Raw genomic sequence first — 17,594 nt, forward strand, 5'->3', positions numbered from 1 at the left:
ATTCTGTTTAAAACGAGTTAGAGAAGCTTTGAATGTTTAATTAGTGATAACTGGGAAAATCGATATCAAGATATAATATAATAAAGCAGGAAGGAAGGTTTAGATATCTGGGAATATACATAACTAGTTACGGAGATGTTGAAAAAGAAGTACGACAACAAAGCTTAAAATCAAGTAAGGCTGCGGGATCTCTTAAGGACAAAATCTGGAAGAATAAACACCTAAGACAAGACACAAAAACAAGAATCTATAAAGCAGCAATTAGACCTATATTAACATACACGGCGCAGACAAGACCTGACACATCTAAAACAAGACGACTACTAGAAACAAGAGAGATGAAAATACTTCGACAAATATCATGGAAAAGTCTGTTTGATAGGGAGAGAAGCGAAAACATAAGTAAGAAAACATAAGAGCCTAATATTGAAAAATAAACAGGCTTTAAAGCCTACATACAAGAAGGAAGAAGAAAAAGGAGCTGCCAAGATATATTTTATTTTAAGAAAATTGTTACAACTAGCCCCCTGCTCCTAACTAAAAGAAACAACAACTTTTTTGTTGAATTTTGAGAACGGCAAAATAAACGTTTTTTACTGAATTGCCAACCAGCATCATTTAATTGTAAATTTCTCGATCCACTCTATGATTTTGCTTGATGATTTGCTATATATTCTTGTCAATTAATTACGATATTTCTACCTACTATTTTATTATATTATTTTTACCTACTATTTTATTTACGATATTTCTTGATGGCTCGGTATATTATTACTGTCTTTTTGTTACAGATATAATGAAGATAACTATTTTAATTTTATCCACATTAATATATTCAGTGCATAACTATAATGTCCTCATGGTTAGCCCTATGGTTTCACCTAGCCATTTTATTCTTGCAAATGCACTAGGAAGGGGTCTTATAGAAGCTGGACACCAAGTAACAATAGTTAGTCCTTATGAAGATAAAAATCCGTTAAAAGGATATAAGGATGTCGTTTTAACAGGTTTAGCAGAAGAAAAAAAAGGTGAGGCACATTTCTTCTGCTATGTAATAAAATTTTTTAACTATCATATAAAATACAATATTTGGCATTATTTCACAAAAAACATATTTTTAGTCTTAAAAATATTTTAAATAAAAACAAAAATATTTTTTTATTATTATTTAGTTTTATTTTTTCTTATCACATTGAACAGTTATCGATAATTATAAAAATAGTTTGATATCATATCAATATATTCTTAGTCTTCTCTCATCCATTTTTGGACATAGACCTCTCCAAACACCTTCGATCGATCTCTAGCCTGAGCAACATACTTCCGATTTGTTCCGGCTATTCTTTTGATGTCATCCATCAGTCTCATTTGTGGTCCTCCTCTTGGTCGTCTACCTTTTTAAGGTCTCCAATGTTGTATTGTGGTGTTTCAACGTTGGTCTTCTTGTCTAGCAGTGTGACCTGCGAAGCTCCATTTGAGTTTGGCAGTTTTTGTTGTGATATCCTCAACTTTTGTTTTTAATCTTACTCAGTCGTTTCTCTTTTTATCTCTGTGGCTAGAAGGCAAAAGGGGATAACCCTCATTTGGAAGTTTTTCAGTACAGACATTTTTAGTTCATATGGTCTTTTTGTTACCTTATAGACGTAATATTAGTAACGTTTGTATATTTCTAGATCCGACTTACATTCTGTTAGATATATTTAAGTGTTTTTTCTTAAATTAATATCTATGTGTCCAATATTTTGATAAATTAAAAAAAATATTTTAGGATATTTATTATTTTTAATTATTTTAAGAAAGCATAAGGAGATAAGTCAAGTTATAGTTGAAATTCACATAAAATCATCTTGGTAAAGGGGGTTATGTAGATTTATACCCTTATGCTCGGTAGTAACTTGGCTAACATTATATGTGCACCGTAGTGTTAACTGCAGTTATTTCTACTTACAACGGGCAACCACAATAAAGCAAGAGAAAATATTTTGTTCTGGATATAGCATTGACAGAACAAGAAATAAACGTAAATTTTTTCAAAAAGTTTATTAAACATGGATGTTTCTACAGCAATCTGATGATACGTTTACAAATTAACAATTGATCAAGATGATACTTAGAAAGAGAATTAAAGGCGCATTCTAAACACAAAATAAAAACATATATTCTATATAATACGAACAGAATAGCTTTCGCAGGAAGAAAAAAAAATTTTGATAAACACAAATATTTTTCGGAAGCTGTTTCTTTAAAATAATAAATTACACAAATATTTGTTTTAGAATATTTTATTAAAAATCGTCATCACTAAAATAATTATCTATGTCTAGGTCTGTGTCAGCTGTATTATCCAGATCTTGTGAATTTCGTGGGATTTGGGCAAGTCCACGATAACATTCTTTTGCACTTTCATCAACTAACTCAATAAGGTCTGAAAGATCGCTTACTTTTTTTTCACTTATTTGTCTTGGCTTATCATACAAATTATCTAAAGTAATGTTCTTGATATCGATGGGTGTATCTTTTTTTTTGTCTTCTAAAATTTATTTCTTGAAATGGCTGATATTCCTGAAGCGATGTTTTAAAATTAATAATGCCAAATTCCTTGGTGTATCTTAGCCATTTCATATTTCTCCAGCAAATTTCAGTCGTATTGTCTCTCTTCTTTCTCTTTATTAACATTTCTTTTAACAGAAAGCATTTCAAAAGGTAAATTAGCAAAACTCTTAAATAAACCAGAAGCAATTTTGTTGGCACGTAAAATACGGTATTAGTTTGTAACTAAGGAGTAGGAAAAACCTGTTGTAAGTCAAATACAAATATTTTTTTACTTTTGCTGTTTATACATTTTAATTTGTCTAATCTCTTTGACTCGTAAGCAGTTTCAGCTTCTATATGATGATCTGCTAATAAATTCTCATGCTTTTTCCTTGCATCAGCTGTCTTATTGATATTAATATGATTATGAAAAATATCACAATTGTTACAGGCATCGTTGCTTGGTTTTTTAAACTTTAAAACTAATTTATCGATTGTTTGAGAGTAAACTTTATAAGAAACCGGTTCAGATGTTATGTCCTGGGTATACATTTGATACATCTTAGCTTTTGTTAATTCTGCTACTAGATACTTTTTACTAGTATGTTTTCGTGAGTAGTGAGACTCATACGCAGGAAATTTTGATATGTGAGTTCCATTCTAGATTCGGAAATTTTGTTTTTTGGTTTATGCCTGCCTCTGCCATCAGCCATAGGAATACCACAGTTGGATGACATTTTCTTTTTTGTAACAGTTTCTATAAATTTATTACTTTCGTCAAAAATAGCACAAAAACATACCTTGCAGCATTGGATTCTTCCTCCTTGGATTTCTATAAAATATGTAAAACACTTTTCGCTATTTTTTGAAGGTTTATCAGTATTACTTCTGTTAGTAGTAATCTTCTTGTCAGAAATTTAAATTAATGAGGCAATACAACTTACCCTTCTATCGTAGTTGCCCATTCCCCAGTAATTTTGAAACAGAGATAATCTATGTTCATCAAATATTTTTTCTTTACACTTTCTTCTACAATCTCGCAGTGACCGTGACTGCCTAGCTTTATTGCGTTTCCTTTGTTTGTTTCATATCCTTTACCCGTATTTCGTAAAACCTGTCTATTTTTTCTTTTTCCTACTTTTCGTTTCAATATTTTGTGCATTGGTTGGCCATGTTCTTCATTGTTTTCAAAATTTGGTTCATTTGAGTCATTTTTCTCCAGTTCGATGTCAGAATCACTATGGTGGTCTTCTTGAATGTGATCATAGGCCGGGTCTTTTACGTTGTCGTCTGAGTCAAAATCTTGCTGTACATTTTCTTTTACTAAAAAAAAAAATATGGAATGTAGTGATCAATAATCAACAATTATACCACACGTGGAGGAATAATAATTGTTATTTCGAGTTGCCATCGTAGTGAACGTTCCTTGATAAAATTTGCGTGTGCTCTCTTCACAATCTAGACAAGTACTGACAAGAAACTGATACGAATATGATTTGCGTGGACACCGCATTCTTGCAAAAAGGGATAACTTTGTATATCCCAGCAATACTTTCATATATATTTCTTCTATCACATTCCGGCAAAAGGGGATATCTTGATTTAATGCCTTTTACTAGCACACATTTCGAATAATTCTCAAGTTAACATGACTTAAATCGTTTTGATTCTCAGTTAATTTCATAATGTTAGAAAATATGTGCACATATACCATTTTACTAGTAATTACTATTTTGCTCTCCAGAAGATATCTTAAGTTATATCCTTAAAACAGTCGTAACGATTAAATTGTAGCCAAGTTACCCCTTTTTGATCAATAATAATATTTTAATTAGTAAACTTTCACTTAACTCTCTTTACCAAGATTGTGCAGAATCAAAAATGCTGTCGAATGGTATACATAACACTATTTTGCAAAAAATCGACTTATCCCCTTTTGCCTTCCAGCCACAGATCTGACAGTCGTATACCTGACATTGCTCTTTCCATTGCCCAATCCGAAATTTCCAATCTTGTTTTTGGAGTTTTTTTTCCAATTTTGGCGTTAAAATCTCCTAATATCAATATCGTAGTAGTTAAGTAAATACAAGACAGTATGAAAAAATAAGTAAAAAATCGTCCTTTATATAACAGGTGCCATGAAAACAACACCAACTGCTGCAATGGAGTTGGTCATTGACATCACGCCTCTAGACATATATGTCAAAGAGGTGATGCTCGTGACAATGATGCGACTGCGCTCAGGTGGTACAAAACTTTGATATAGGAATGGGACAATTGAGAACTTGTTTCTGTCGGAGAGAGCTGGAGGCGCTACCCCTGCTACAGGCAGGCTGTGACTCAATTAAACCAAAGTTTGTCTTTGACAAACCCTACAAAATCCAAACAAGACAGTATAGAGAAACAAACGTGGCAAATGCCTATTGCATATACACTTATGACTCCAAAAAGGAGGAAGGCTCAGGATGCGGGATATACTCCAGATCACTGAACCTAAGAATAAAGTGGAGTATGGGCAAAAATGACAGCGTAGTTCAGACAGAACTGGCTCTTTTCTCCATAGCCGCAAAAGAGATGACTCAAAAGGGTATAACCGGGAAAACTATATTTATCTGCACAGATAGCAGACAAGCGCTACTAACCTTGAATAGACCACGTGTCACGTCAGGGTTAGTAATGGAGTTTCACTAACTCAAGCTTCGGATGGTAATACCATCATCCTGAGGTGGGTTAAAGGACACTGTAGGAATAAAGGCAAACGCATTGCTAACCAATTGGATAGAACCTGGGGATTTTTGTGGTTGGTCAACTGCAACAATCGCGGAAATTGTCTAATGTTACTCCCATATGCAAACCGTAAAAAGATGGGAAGAACGGCAAGGATTTAGACTTGCCAGGGTAACACTAAGTAACCTTGAAAAATCAGCATCAAAGAAATACTCGGGAATGACCAGGAAAAACCTACACTTGACAGTTTGACAGTCGTTTTTTTAATTGGTCATTGTCAACTAAGCAAACACCTCCTCACACTGAGGCTAGTAGACACACTTCTATGCAGGAAGAAGTCTCCTGGTGACTTGTTTACCTTCTTATAAATGGCAGGATGGACAATGAGCTAAGGACGACAGCTTTCTGGGATGATGCACAATAAGTCAATTGTGGCCTGAGTGCTGCGGAACTTTAAACACGAAATAGCGGTTCTTCACATCAATTCACTACTCTATTCAATGTTAGTCACCCCATATTTATTCTAAGCAGATTTAAATTAAAAACTGCATAAGAAATAACTAACAAAATACAGACATTAAATAAGACGTAAAAAAATTAAAGGAATATCTGTCAATAAAAGATTAAATCTTAATAACAATATTGAATCATCTATCTGTTTAAATTTTTATGACACATCTCGTTTTAAAATAATTTCATATAAATACAATTATTATTTTTAAACATCTTATTTAGTTTATACAATAATTAATTTCCCTATCAAATGATATTTATTTATATGTAATTATTAATTTAGTATTTCGTCTGAAATGACTGGTCTGTCAGAAGTAAACAACGTATGCTTGGTTAATATGACAGCATGAAGCGTTAGAAGCAAACGTAGTAATTTATTGAATTATTTTAATATAGTGTAAATTGTTTAAAATACAAACAATAAATAAATAATTAAATTACTTTATTCAATTTTCAAAATATTATTTAAGTTTAAAAACACAGAAAACATAGCATGAAGCTTCGCGCTAGTATACTGTACCGCCTACTGTATTATCTTTTTTGTATCTATCACGAATAAAAAATTCCACTTTGTGATTATTCAGATTATTAAGTTTACCTCTAATATTTCGGGTTTTCAAGCACTCATTTTTATCAGCACTCATTAACTTGGGTATATCTGTCCAATAATGTCCAATATCACTATTTGACTGAACCTGGCACAGCATTGCAGCCAATGGAAACAGCACCAAGCTAATAATATTGTTGTGAATTTATTAAAAGGTTCAATATTTATAACACTTACGGATTTAATTTATTTCTTTATTTATATTAACTTATCTGACAATAATTTATATATCCGTACGTACAAATTCGCGAGCGCGGGTCTTGAGTATTAACTGCCCTCCATATAAAAATGTTGTATTTATATACGAAATCCTGATATACTAGAACAGCATCGAAAGATCGAGAAGCTTAGCCGGCTCATTCACCATAATTTTGGTTCTAGACTTCCACCGAAATTTCTACAATAAAACAGAATAATTAGTCATAAAAGTTAGGCCAGTATATTTATCGTAACATTGCCCCCCTCTTAAAAGATGGTTCCTCCTGGAACCTTGTCGGGACTGGAACCGGAACTGTATGCTGGTATCGGCAACTGGACCCTCTTTTACAACTTCCAGTTGTATAAAAATGACAAGGGACGGTTTTCTCTCCGCACCAGTAACTATGCGGATTGCAACAGACTAACACCTGGACTTCGGTGTCTTTAAAGATCTCCTCCACCATATTTCGGATAACCCTCCAATCTAATTGGCGGCACTCCAACTTTGGCATGGCTAACTTTTGCACGTCGGACTCTAGTACGTGCCCTCTCAATTGAAGTAAGGCTTCCCATACATCTCGGTAGGTAGGTTGGTCACGGGCAGTATCTTTTGTTACCAGGTAGAAAAGGTAACGTGATGCATCTTGGAGTTTCAAGGTTTTACCGGGAGCTGGCACTTGGCATTGAAGTTCTGCAACTCGACCAAACTTCCTTCGAAAGACGGATGCCAACCCTGGTGCGTCTTTGATACTGGCCGGGATGGTAAGGGCCAGCGAGTAGTCATCGGGGAGCGCGAGTAGATCTTGCTTTTCTTCAGTGGTAACACCATGTCTCGCTTTACCGGTACCTCCATAGGCACCCATGAATTCCTCAAACGTGAGGTCAGACACATCTTGGACTTGGTTTACTTCCACTTCTTCATCTACGTCGTGGTCACCTTCGAAAGATGCCAACCGGTTATGGTGTACTATCATCGGCTTTCCCCTCGGAATCTTGCTTATTCGGTAGATGACATCGTTGATCTTCTCCATGATGAGGTATGGACCTTCCCAAAACTGCTGCAATTTGGGAGAACAACCTTTTCGCTTCTTGGGATTATACAGCCATACTTTGTCGTTCTTCTTAAAGCAACCCTTTTCGGCTTGTGTATCGTACCGTTTCTTCATTCGGTCGCTAGCAATCTGAAGGTGGGAACGGACCAACTCATGTACATCGTCCATTCTTCTTCGTAATTCGATCACATAATCTTCACCTGCTACATCTTCTCCAGGTCGACACCCAAATTCTAGATCACAAGGTAGTCGCATTTCGCGTCCGAATAGGACTCTGGCTGGTGTCTGGCCTGTTGATTCGTTAACAGCAGATCTGTAGGCCATTGTGAAGAACGGAAGGTATTGGTCCCAGTCTCGCTGATGATCGGACACCATCTTTGTCAAATACTTGCCAACTGTCCTATTCATTCGTTCTACCATACCATCCGATTGCGGATGATACGCGGTAGTTCTTGTTTTCTTCATGCCTAGTCTATCACATATTCCTTGGAATAGATCACTTTCGAAGTTCCTGCCTTGATCACTATGGATCTCCAAAGGCACTCCAAATCGGCTGATATATTCTTGGATCAACTTATCTGCAACGGTGGCGGCCTTCTGGTCTGGAAGTGCGTAAATCTCGACCCACTTAGTGAAGTAATCCATTACTACCAACATGTACTTGCCCCCATTTTCACTTTCTGGAAATGGCCCTGCAATGTCCAAAGCTATTCTTTCAAACGGGCTTCCAACATTATATTGTCTCATAGGAGCTCTCCTTTTCCGGTGAGGCCCGTTACTCGTAGCACAAATAGTACATTTCTTACAGCAGTCTTTTACGTCGTCGGAACTGTTCATCCAATAAAACCGTTCCCGAATTCGCTGAAGGGTTTTCCTTACACCAAAATGCCCTCCCGATGGACTGTCGTGTAACTGACGAAGTACTTCGGCTATTCTGCTCCTTGGGATCACCAACTGTCTTCTCTTCTCTGAACCGTCATCATTTTCCAGGACTCGTTTAAGCAAGCCATCTTCGATGATAAATGAGTCCCACTGGGCCCAATACGTCTTAACTACTGAGCATAGGTTTGATATTTCCTGCCAAGGTGGTCGACGGTTTTCCTCTTTCCATTTTCGGATTTTCTGTATAACTGGATCTCTCTCTTGTTCTTCCCTTATCTTAGTAGGCGTCCAGTCGTCGTTGACAATCGTCGTTCTTAGCACTGCTGCTTCCTTGGATTCCGTTTTGTTGCAGTGGGAACACTCTGCGGGGCATGGCCTTCTGGAAAGAGAATCAGCATTTCTGTGGCTAACTCCGGCTCGGTGCTCAATCTTAAAATCGTATTCTTGGAGTCGTTCGATCCACCTGGCTATCTGACCCTCTGGATTCTTAAACTGCATCAACCACTTAAGGGCGGCATGGTCGGTTCGGATTAAAAACTTCCTTCCATAGAGGTATTGATAGAAGTGCTCTACTGATTTAACTACTGCTAGAAGTTCTCTTCTCGTGACGCAATAATTCCGCTCAGGTTTTGAAAGAACTTTACTAAAATATCCGAGGACTCGTTCCTGTCCTCCTTGAATCTGAGACAGCACTCCCCCAATTCCCACATTACTTGCATCCGTATCTAAGATGAACTCTCCTTCTGGCAGTGGATACCCCAAAATTGGTGCTGTTATTAAATGCTTTTTCAACGTTTCAAAGGCATTTTGGCAGTCTATATCCCAGCGGTATTCTCTTGCTTCCTCTGTAAGTCGCGTTAATGGCTTAGCGATATCTGCAAACTTCTTAATAAACCTCCGGTAGTAAGTACATAGTCCAAGAAAACTTCTCACTTGATGTTTGTCAGTTGGTTTTGGCCATTCCTTAATGGAATCGATTTTTCCCTTATCCACGGCCACTCCTTCTTTACTGACTATATGACCCAGATAATTGACTTTACCTTGAAATAGCTGGCACTTCTTGGGGTTTAACATCAATTGGGCAGCTTTAAGTCGATTAAAAACGTTTTCTAAATTCCTCAAATGATCTTCGAATGTCTCCCCCAAGACGATTATGTCATCTAAATAAACCAGGCATGTTTTCCAAGATAACCCTCTCAACACATTTTCCATAAGCCTCTCAAATGTCGCAGGAGCATTACAGAGTCCAAATGGCATAACGTTGAATTGCCACAATCCAGATCCTGTGGTGAAGGCTGTCTTTTCTTTATCTACTGGGTCCATTTCTACCTGCCAGTATCCAGACTTCAAATCTAAAGTAGAAAACAATTTACTTCCAGCCAATGTGTCCAATGTGTCATCGATCCGAGGCAGAGGATAACTATCTTTCTTGGTAACGTTGTTCAGCAAACGGTAATCCACACAGAACCTCGTCGTTCCGTCTTTCTTCTTAACCAGGACCACCGGAGAGACCCATGGGCTCGTAGAAGGTTCTATCACCCCGTCTTTCTTCATTTCCTGAACAATCGTTTCAGCTTCCTCTCTCTTCGCCTGTGGTAATCGTCGAGCTGTTTGACGAATTGGCTTAGCATTACCAGTATCAATTTTATGCTTAACAACGGTAGTTCTTCCCGTCTTTCCTCCTTTCGGTACGAAAATATCACGATACTGCCGCAGAAATTCCCTTAATTTCCTTTTCTCCATCTGATTTAGAGACTGTCCTGCAACTGCAACCATTTGGTCGAATTTGTCGTTGGAATTATCAGATGTTGTCGCCTGACGGATTATGGATGTCACAGGTACACAAGTTCCTACTTTTGTCTCTTTCTTTATGGTCACTGGGTAGTCGTTGACATTGATAAGTCTCACAGGAATTTCCTTAGCCGAAGTCACCAATTCCTTTCCAATTATGATTCCACGGCCAACCTCATCGTCGTGGTTCCAAGGCTCCATCATAACAGGTCTCCCTTCGTCTACAATTCCCTGTAGTCGCGCTACTATGATCGTTTCGCTTCTCGCAGGCACGACTGTATCTTCTGTAATGGCTGCTTGCACAGTGTTGTCATTATGTGGATGGAGAAATACCTCCTCGTTGCCAACTTTGATTACCTTATTCTTAAAATCCAATTGGAATCCATGCATATTCATTACGTCCATTCCTAATATAACATCCTCTTCGATGTCAGCAACTATAACAGTATGGACAAACTTTTCTGCCCCAATTCCCAATTGTACCTGGATTTCTCCATGAATGTTGGCATTTTCACCTGTAGCGGTCCGAAGTCGTAACCTCGTTGGTAACAGTTTCTTTCGGCTGTTTATAACTGTCGGGCGTATAATGGTTCTGGTCGCTCCGGTATCCACCAACAACGTATGCTTTTTACCATTTATGTCTCCATCTACATATACACTATCTTCACGACATTTCAAAGAAGCTATTAGTATAAGAGGGTCTTTGGAAGAGTTCCGGGTCGAAGCTGCCCCCCTAAGGTTGACTCGTTCTGGTTTTCCTGATGGTGAGTTTCTTGATTTTATGGTCTTCTTTTTCTTGCATGTCATGCTTTTCATCAAATTAAAGAGCTGGTCAAGTTTATCTTCATCTCCTTCCTCTTTTACAGTCCTAACTTTACTGTAACCGCCAGAGGCCTGCGTAGCTGACTCGTATTCGAGGGCGGCGGATAAAACATCAACCAGCGTCTTGTGACGAGCTAATCGTAGTGTTCTCTGCATTTCATGATCACGAAGACCATCAATAAACGTTTGAACGGCCAATTTTTCCATCATGTCTTCGGGAGCTGTTGGATAAGCATATCGTACCAATCTGGCAATATCTACCTCATATTCTTGAAGAGCCTCATCTTTCTTCTGTCTACGATTTTTGAGCTGCGACTGATATACATGCTCCAAATGTTCGTGGCCATATCGCATATTTAACCTCTTCTTCAGTTGTTCGAAATCATCGGTCTCCTCTACGGCTATGGTCTGAAGCACATCTAAGGCATCTCCTCGAAGAGCGATAGTCAGGTTTACAGCCTTTTCTTTTTCAGACCATCCATTTGCTCTTGCGGCTGATTCGAACTGTTTCATGTAGTTGTTCCATGATGATTTTCCGTCGAAAGTTGGGACTTTAACATGAATAGAACCTCCACTTCCTTCAAATTTCGGCCGTGTCTCCAACTTACATTTCGTCTCGTCTTCTTTTATCTCCACTGTAATCGGATTGTTACCTCTCTCTGCTGTCCCTGTTTCCTCCATCTTCCTTTCCATCTCTTTCCATATCTTTTCTTCGAAGGCCAACATATCGGCAGCAACTTGGTTTTTTAACGAAGACACTCTATCGTCAAGAGCAGATATCTCTGAAGTGACTTTAGAGATGTTAGCAGAAACTTTGCTTTCCAGAGAAGAAATCTCGTTAGAAACTTTGCTTTCTAAAGAAGCGATGTCGCCGGATACTTTGTTCTCCAATGATGCGATGTCGCCGGAAACTTTGGCTACATCACCAGAAACTTTGGCTACATCACCAGAAACTTTGGCTACATCACCAGAAACTTTGGCTACATCAGAAGAAACTTTCGAAATATCGTCAGAAACTTTGTTCTCCAATTTCGAAATCGACGAGATGACAGCGTCTTCAAATATATAAGTCTCTGGATCTAGACCTTCTTCTAGCAAAGCGTTCTTTAGTCGTTGGACTAACTCAGCCTTTTTTCCGGTGGAAGCTAATTCTCTGTCTTCAAGATGTCTTCTTAAATTAGTCACTGTCAGCTCATAAATCGTAGCCATTTTCACAATTTATTTTATATTCACTTGTATTATTATTATGTCTAATTTATGTTCGATCTCACTCTGACACCATTTGTTGTGAATTTATTAAAAGGTTCAATATTTATAACACTTACGGATTTAATTTATTTCTTTATTTATATTAACTTATCTGACAATAATTTATATATCCGTACGTACAAATTCGCGAGCGCGGGTCTTGAGTATTAACTGCCCTCCATATAAAAATGTTGTATTTATATACGAAATCCTGATATACTAGAACAGCATCGAAAGATCGAGAAGCTTAGCCGGCTCATTCACCATAATTTTGGTTCTAGACTTCCACCGAAATTTCTACAATAAAACAGAATAATTAGTCATAAAAGTTAGGCCAGTATATTTATCGTAACAATATTTAGAGTGTTACCACGCCGTAACAAGGGCTCAAAGAATGAGGAGGAGGATCCTATATTGAACTGATACTTGTTCAGAAACTTGAATCTCTGGGTACTGCCTGCAAAATACCGCATACAAATCTTGTCGATAATCGATCGTTTGTTGACCCATTTTTGTCACTTTATTGGTAAAATTTATTATTATTATTAATATTTTTGTTTATTTTTAGTATCACCTCTTGAATTGGGCAGTATAAATCCTTTTATACTAAGTGGATTTATGAACTTTGTCGGTAATCAAATTACTGATGCCGTACTAAACCATAAAAATTTTAAGAAATTGATTAGTTCAAATGAAAAATTTGACGTAATAATTGTACAAAATTTTAAAACGGACGCTCTAAATATTCTGCAGTGTCATTACAATGCTCCATTAATTGTCTTTAGTGTAGCTGGAGCAAGTTTCTGGGTAAACCCTATGGTAGGCAGTCCACTTGAACCATCGTACTATCCAGATTTCTTCTTAAATTACGATAGCAACATGAATTTGTGGCAAAGAACAGTAAACTCGGTTTTACTTCTGAGTAACTATATCACCAAACACTTATATTTTATGCCCCAACAAAAGAAGTTAATGAGTGAACATTTTCCAAAATGCACAGATCAGGATGCTGCTTTTTATAATGCTTCATTAGTATTTCTAATAACCCATGAAAGCGCCAATCAACCTATACCTCTAGTACCCAACATGATCAACATTGGTGGTCACCACGTCAAACCTGCAAAAGAGTTACCGAAAGATCTAAAAATATTTATGGACAAAGCCAAAGAAGGAGTTGTGTACTTTAGTCTGGGTACGAACGTTGATCCAGCTCAGATGGCACCCGAGACACTAAAAGCTATAGTCAATGCTTTAGGAAAACTAAAACAAAAAGTTCTTTGGAAATACGATGGAAATATACCAAATTTATCCAAGAACGTTCAACTTGGAAAATGGTTTCCACAAGCAGATTTATTGGGTAAGTAATAAAAATATTTTTTCCCTAATTTATTATCATTTGTCATTTTCATAATGTATTATCTTGCTGTCTACTTGCCGAATCAGTTTTTATTGTAAAGTCAATGTTCCTTCTATATATGTAGTTTAAGCAGACCTTGAAGAAATGATTACAGATTTAAATAATTTTCACAAAAGAAAAAAAACGGGTATGGCAGTCCAGTGGGACTGCCGGTGGAAGTTACACTTCTATACACGCATTCGTTACAAATTTATTTGGGAGTCAATCTGCACAATCATTACATATGTAATTCTATAGGTAAGACATAGCAGAAAGACAAACATAATTAATAACAACTTACTAACAATGAAGGATTGAATCAACATTTTAATGAAAATGTATATTTTTATTTTCATATATGTATGAAAGGAGTTGAGTGCAAAATTTTTTTTACACATACTCTGCAGTAAAATTCATTGTTTATTTTGTTATTAATATAATAATGCAATACAAATTAAACTGCAATATTCATAAGTATTAAAATTAAAAATGACAATAATATACATAAAAAAATACACTACAATACAGTGCAACATAATTCCATATAATAATACAATACAAATTAAAATGCAATATCCAAAAGTATTTAAAAATGACAATAAGTTAATAATATTAATAAAAAAGTCCTCCCCGACTGGGAATCGAACCCCGGTCTCCCGCGTGACAGGCGGGGATACTGACTACTATAATACCGAGGACATGACACAAAGATATTTCAAAATTGACAGTTCTGGATCATACAGTGATTTATTGAGATTATTATTTTGAAATACAAAAGACTAATATAATTATGAACATTTAATAAATAATACAAAACATCACATAAATAATAATATTAATAAATATTTTATTATATGTATAATATTATATGTATATATATCTTTATATGATATATATAATATTAAATTATATATACAAATGGAACATTTTTATATTCGAGAGAGGAAGAGAGAGAAAATATATCTTCTGTCTCTCTCTTACTCATTATCTTACATATGTAATGATTTCACAGATTCACTCCCATACAAATTTCCAACGTGGAGCGCGCGTATAGAAGTATAACTTCAATAAAAAATTTTGACAATTTAAAGAAAAAACATTCGGGACATATCACATTGAACATAGTTTGGACAATCATTTGAAAATAAGCAACATATTTCACAATAAAAGGGTAAAAAAGGTAAGGATATCTTAAAACGATTAATATATGTATCTTGTTTCTTGGGAGAACATGAATCAAGGTTCAGAGGTCATAATGAAACAAATGAATCAGCTAATCGAGGAAATTATATAGACCTTGTAACTTTTTAACAAAATATGATGAGATCCTAAAAGATTATTTTATTAATTTGACAGTTCATTTTGAGCTACCAAACAGAATCCAAAACGATTGAATTAAATGCACTGCTGACGTTGTAATGATTTACATTAAAAATTAGATTAACAAAGCAGCATTTGTTTCAAATGCACTTGATAAAAACTTTTTCGTAAATTTTCGTAAGTTATCCATTGTTGTGCGATATGTGATTGATGGCATTCATCAAGAGCGATTCTTAGAATTTTTAAACATAACTAGCGATTAACGGGAAGGAGGTCGGAGTGTATGCCCCAAATGAAGATGCAGATCCAGAAAGTAAAGACGATTTCTACAACAAGATGAATGAAATACTTTTTGAAGTTAAAGAAAACTCTGAAATCTTTATACTAGGAGATTTAAACGGCAGAGTAGGGAGAGAAGAAAATAACAGAGCCGTAGGAAGATATGGGGAACAAATAAACAACAACGGAATGTGTCTTAGAGATTTTTGTGAAACAATGTCCCTCAAAATTATGAATGGATTTTTTCAACATAGAGACATCCACAAATTTACATGGATACAACCTACTAGGAATCTGCGCTCGATAATCGACTATGTAATCCAACGTCAAACTTCCCAGCTGAAAGCAACTGACAGAATACAGAATATAGAAAAGGGACAAAAAGTAACATCCCCTAAATATAACCTAGAAAGCTTAAAAGAAGATTCAACGAAATTTCTTTACAAATTACGACTGGCCACAAAATTACAAAATGTGGAACGAGAAAATATATCAGCGGAGGAATTATACCAGCAACTTAAAAAATGTATTCATGAGGCTGCAAGTGAAGCTTTTGGGTATAAAGACAAACATGAAACAAAAAATCAAGAATGGTGGTCGGAGAATATGCAAACGTTAGTAAACAAGAGAAAAGAAAAGAAAACTGCGTATTAGAAATGGATGTCAACGAAAAAGGAAAAAGATTACAAGATATATAAAAAATTAAATCAAGATGTAAAAAGAGAAGTAGTGAAAAGTAAAAATGAGATGTGAGATTGAAGATGTGCAGAGGTGGATAGGTATATGGGTGGAACAAGAGTTGGGTAAGCGTGGAAGCTTACCAGGAACCAGATAGATTATATCCTTATCAATAAGAGATACTGTAACTTCATCAAATCGGCAAAGACATATCCAGGAACAGATGTGTCATCAGACCACAATCCAGTAATCGTAAAATTCGAAATCCACTTAAAAAAAATAAAAAATCAACAAAAGACACAACAAATAAGCACTCTGCTAAAACACCCAAATATAAAAGTAGAACTAACGTTGAAAATTAACGAAGAGTTAAGCAAAACAATAATCAATGATAATGAAGATTCCAACGAAAAATGGGAAACATTTAAGAACACATTAATGATGCCAATTAAAGATACGCTGAGTAGTCACAAAATCGATGAAGCTAAGACTCCATGGATGACAGATGAGATCCGGCAACTAATGGACAAAAGAAGATCATACAAAAACAAAAAAGTTAAACGAATATAAAGCCACACACAAGGAGATCAGGATAAAAATACGGGCAGCTAAAGAGAAGTGGTACAACGACAAATGTTTAGAGATGGAAGAACTCCAGAGAAATCATGACAATTTTGAATTGCACAAAAAAATTAAAGAATTAGCAGATATAAGACGGTCCAACGATATTAACACCCTGGTTGATACGAATAGTAAAATAATATCTGATATCAAAGGCAAACTAAACAGATGGGGAGAATACGTCCAAGAATTGTTTGAGGATGACAGGACAAAACAAGATAGCATGAACGATTGCGAGGAACATGATATAGGTCCAAATATAACTAAGGATGAAATAATACATGCAATAAATCTGGCAAAATCTAATAAAACTGCGGGGCCTGACACAATTCCAACTGAAATAATTAAATTAATATCAGAAGATCGGATCAATGTATTAGTAGACTTATATAATACTATATATAATACGGGTATTATTCCGAGAGATTGGCTCAAATCAACATTTATTACATTACCAAAAAACCTAATGCAAGGGAATGTAATGTAAAATTATCCATTTAAGAATTTTCAGAAAAGTGGAAGAAGACATCACATACAGACATAGTGGGCTTAGACATATATACAAATAACAGTGCAGGACTTATAATGGGCAATTCTCTAAACCCATTGCTATCAGATATTTTTATGGGTCATCTAGAGACAAAGATTTCAAAACATCCCATATTCAAACAGTTTTTATATTGGTGGAGATACGTAGATAACGTACTGGTATGTTTCACAGGAACTAATAGGCAACTCAACTAATTTTTATCGTATATTAATTCACTTCATAGTCATATTGAATTTACAATAGAAACAGAACAAAATCAATCCATAAATTTTTTAGATTTAAAAATTATCAGCCTTAAAAACAAACATAACTTCTCCATATTTCATAAACCTACCCATACTGACACGAATATACACAATTCATCATCCCATCCCACAC

The 17,594-nt window shown here is 35.7% G+C and overlaps 1 protein-coding gene across 2 annotated transcripts in view; it reads left to right on the forward strand.

The window, feature by feature from the left end:
* The window catches only part of LOC140436706 (UDP-glycosyltransferase UGT5-like), a 45,340-nt gene that overhangs the window by 11,698 nt on the left and 16,048 nt on the right, over window positions 1–17,594 (forward strand). For both annotated transcript variants that reach the window (XM_072525753.1, XM_072525752.1), the window contains exons 2-3: window positions 792–1,028; window positions 12,941–13,729. In XM_072525753.1, the coding sequence (XP_072381854.1) occupies window positions 797–1,028; window positions 12,941–13,729 (1,021 nt within the window). In that variant the 5' untranslated portion in view covers window positions 792–796. The remainder of the gene's footprint in view (window positions 1–791; window positions 1,029–12,940; window positions 13,730–17,594) is intronic.

This window comes from Diabrotica undecimpunctata, chromosome 3, assembly GCF_040954645.1.
Source record: "Diabrotica undecimpunctata isolate CICGRU chromosome 3, icDiaUnde3, whole genome shotgun sequence".
NCBI classification, from domain to species: Eukaryota; Metazoa; Arthropoda; class Insecta; order Coleoptera; family Chrysomelidae; genus Diabrotica; species Diabrotica undecimpunctata.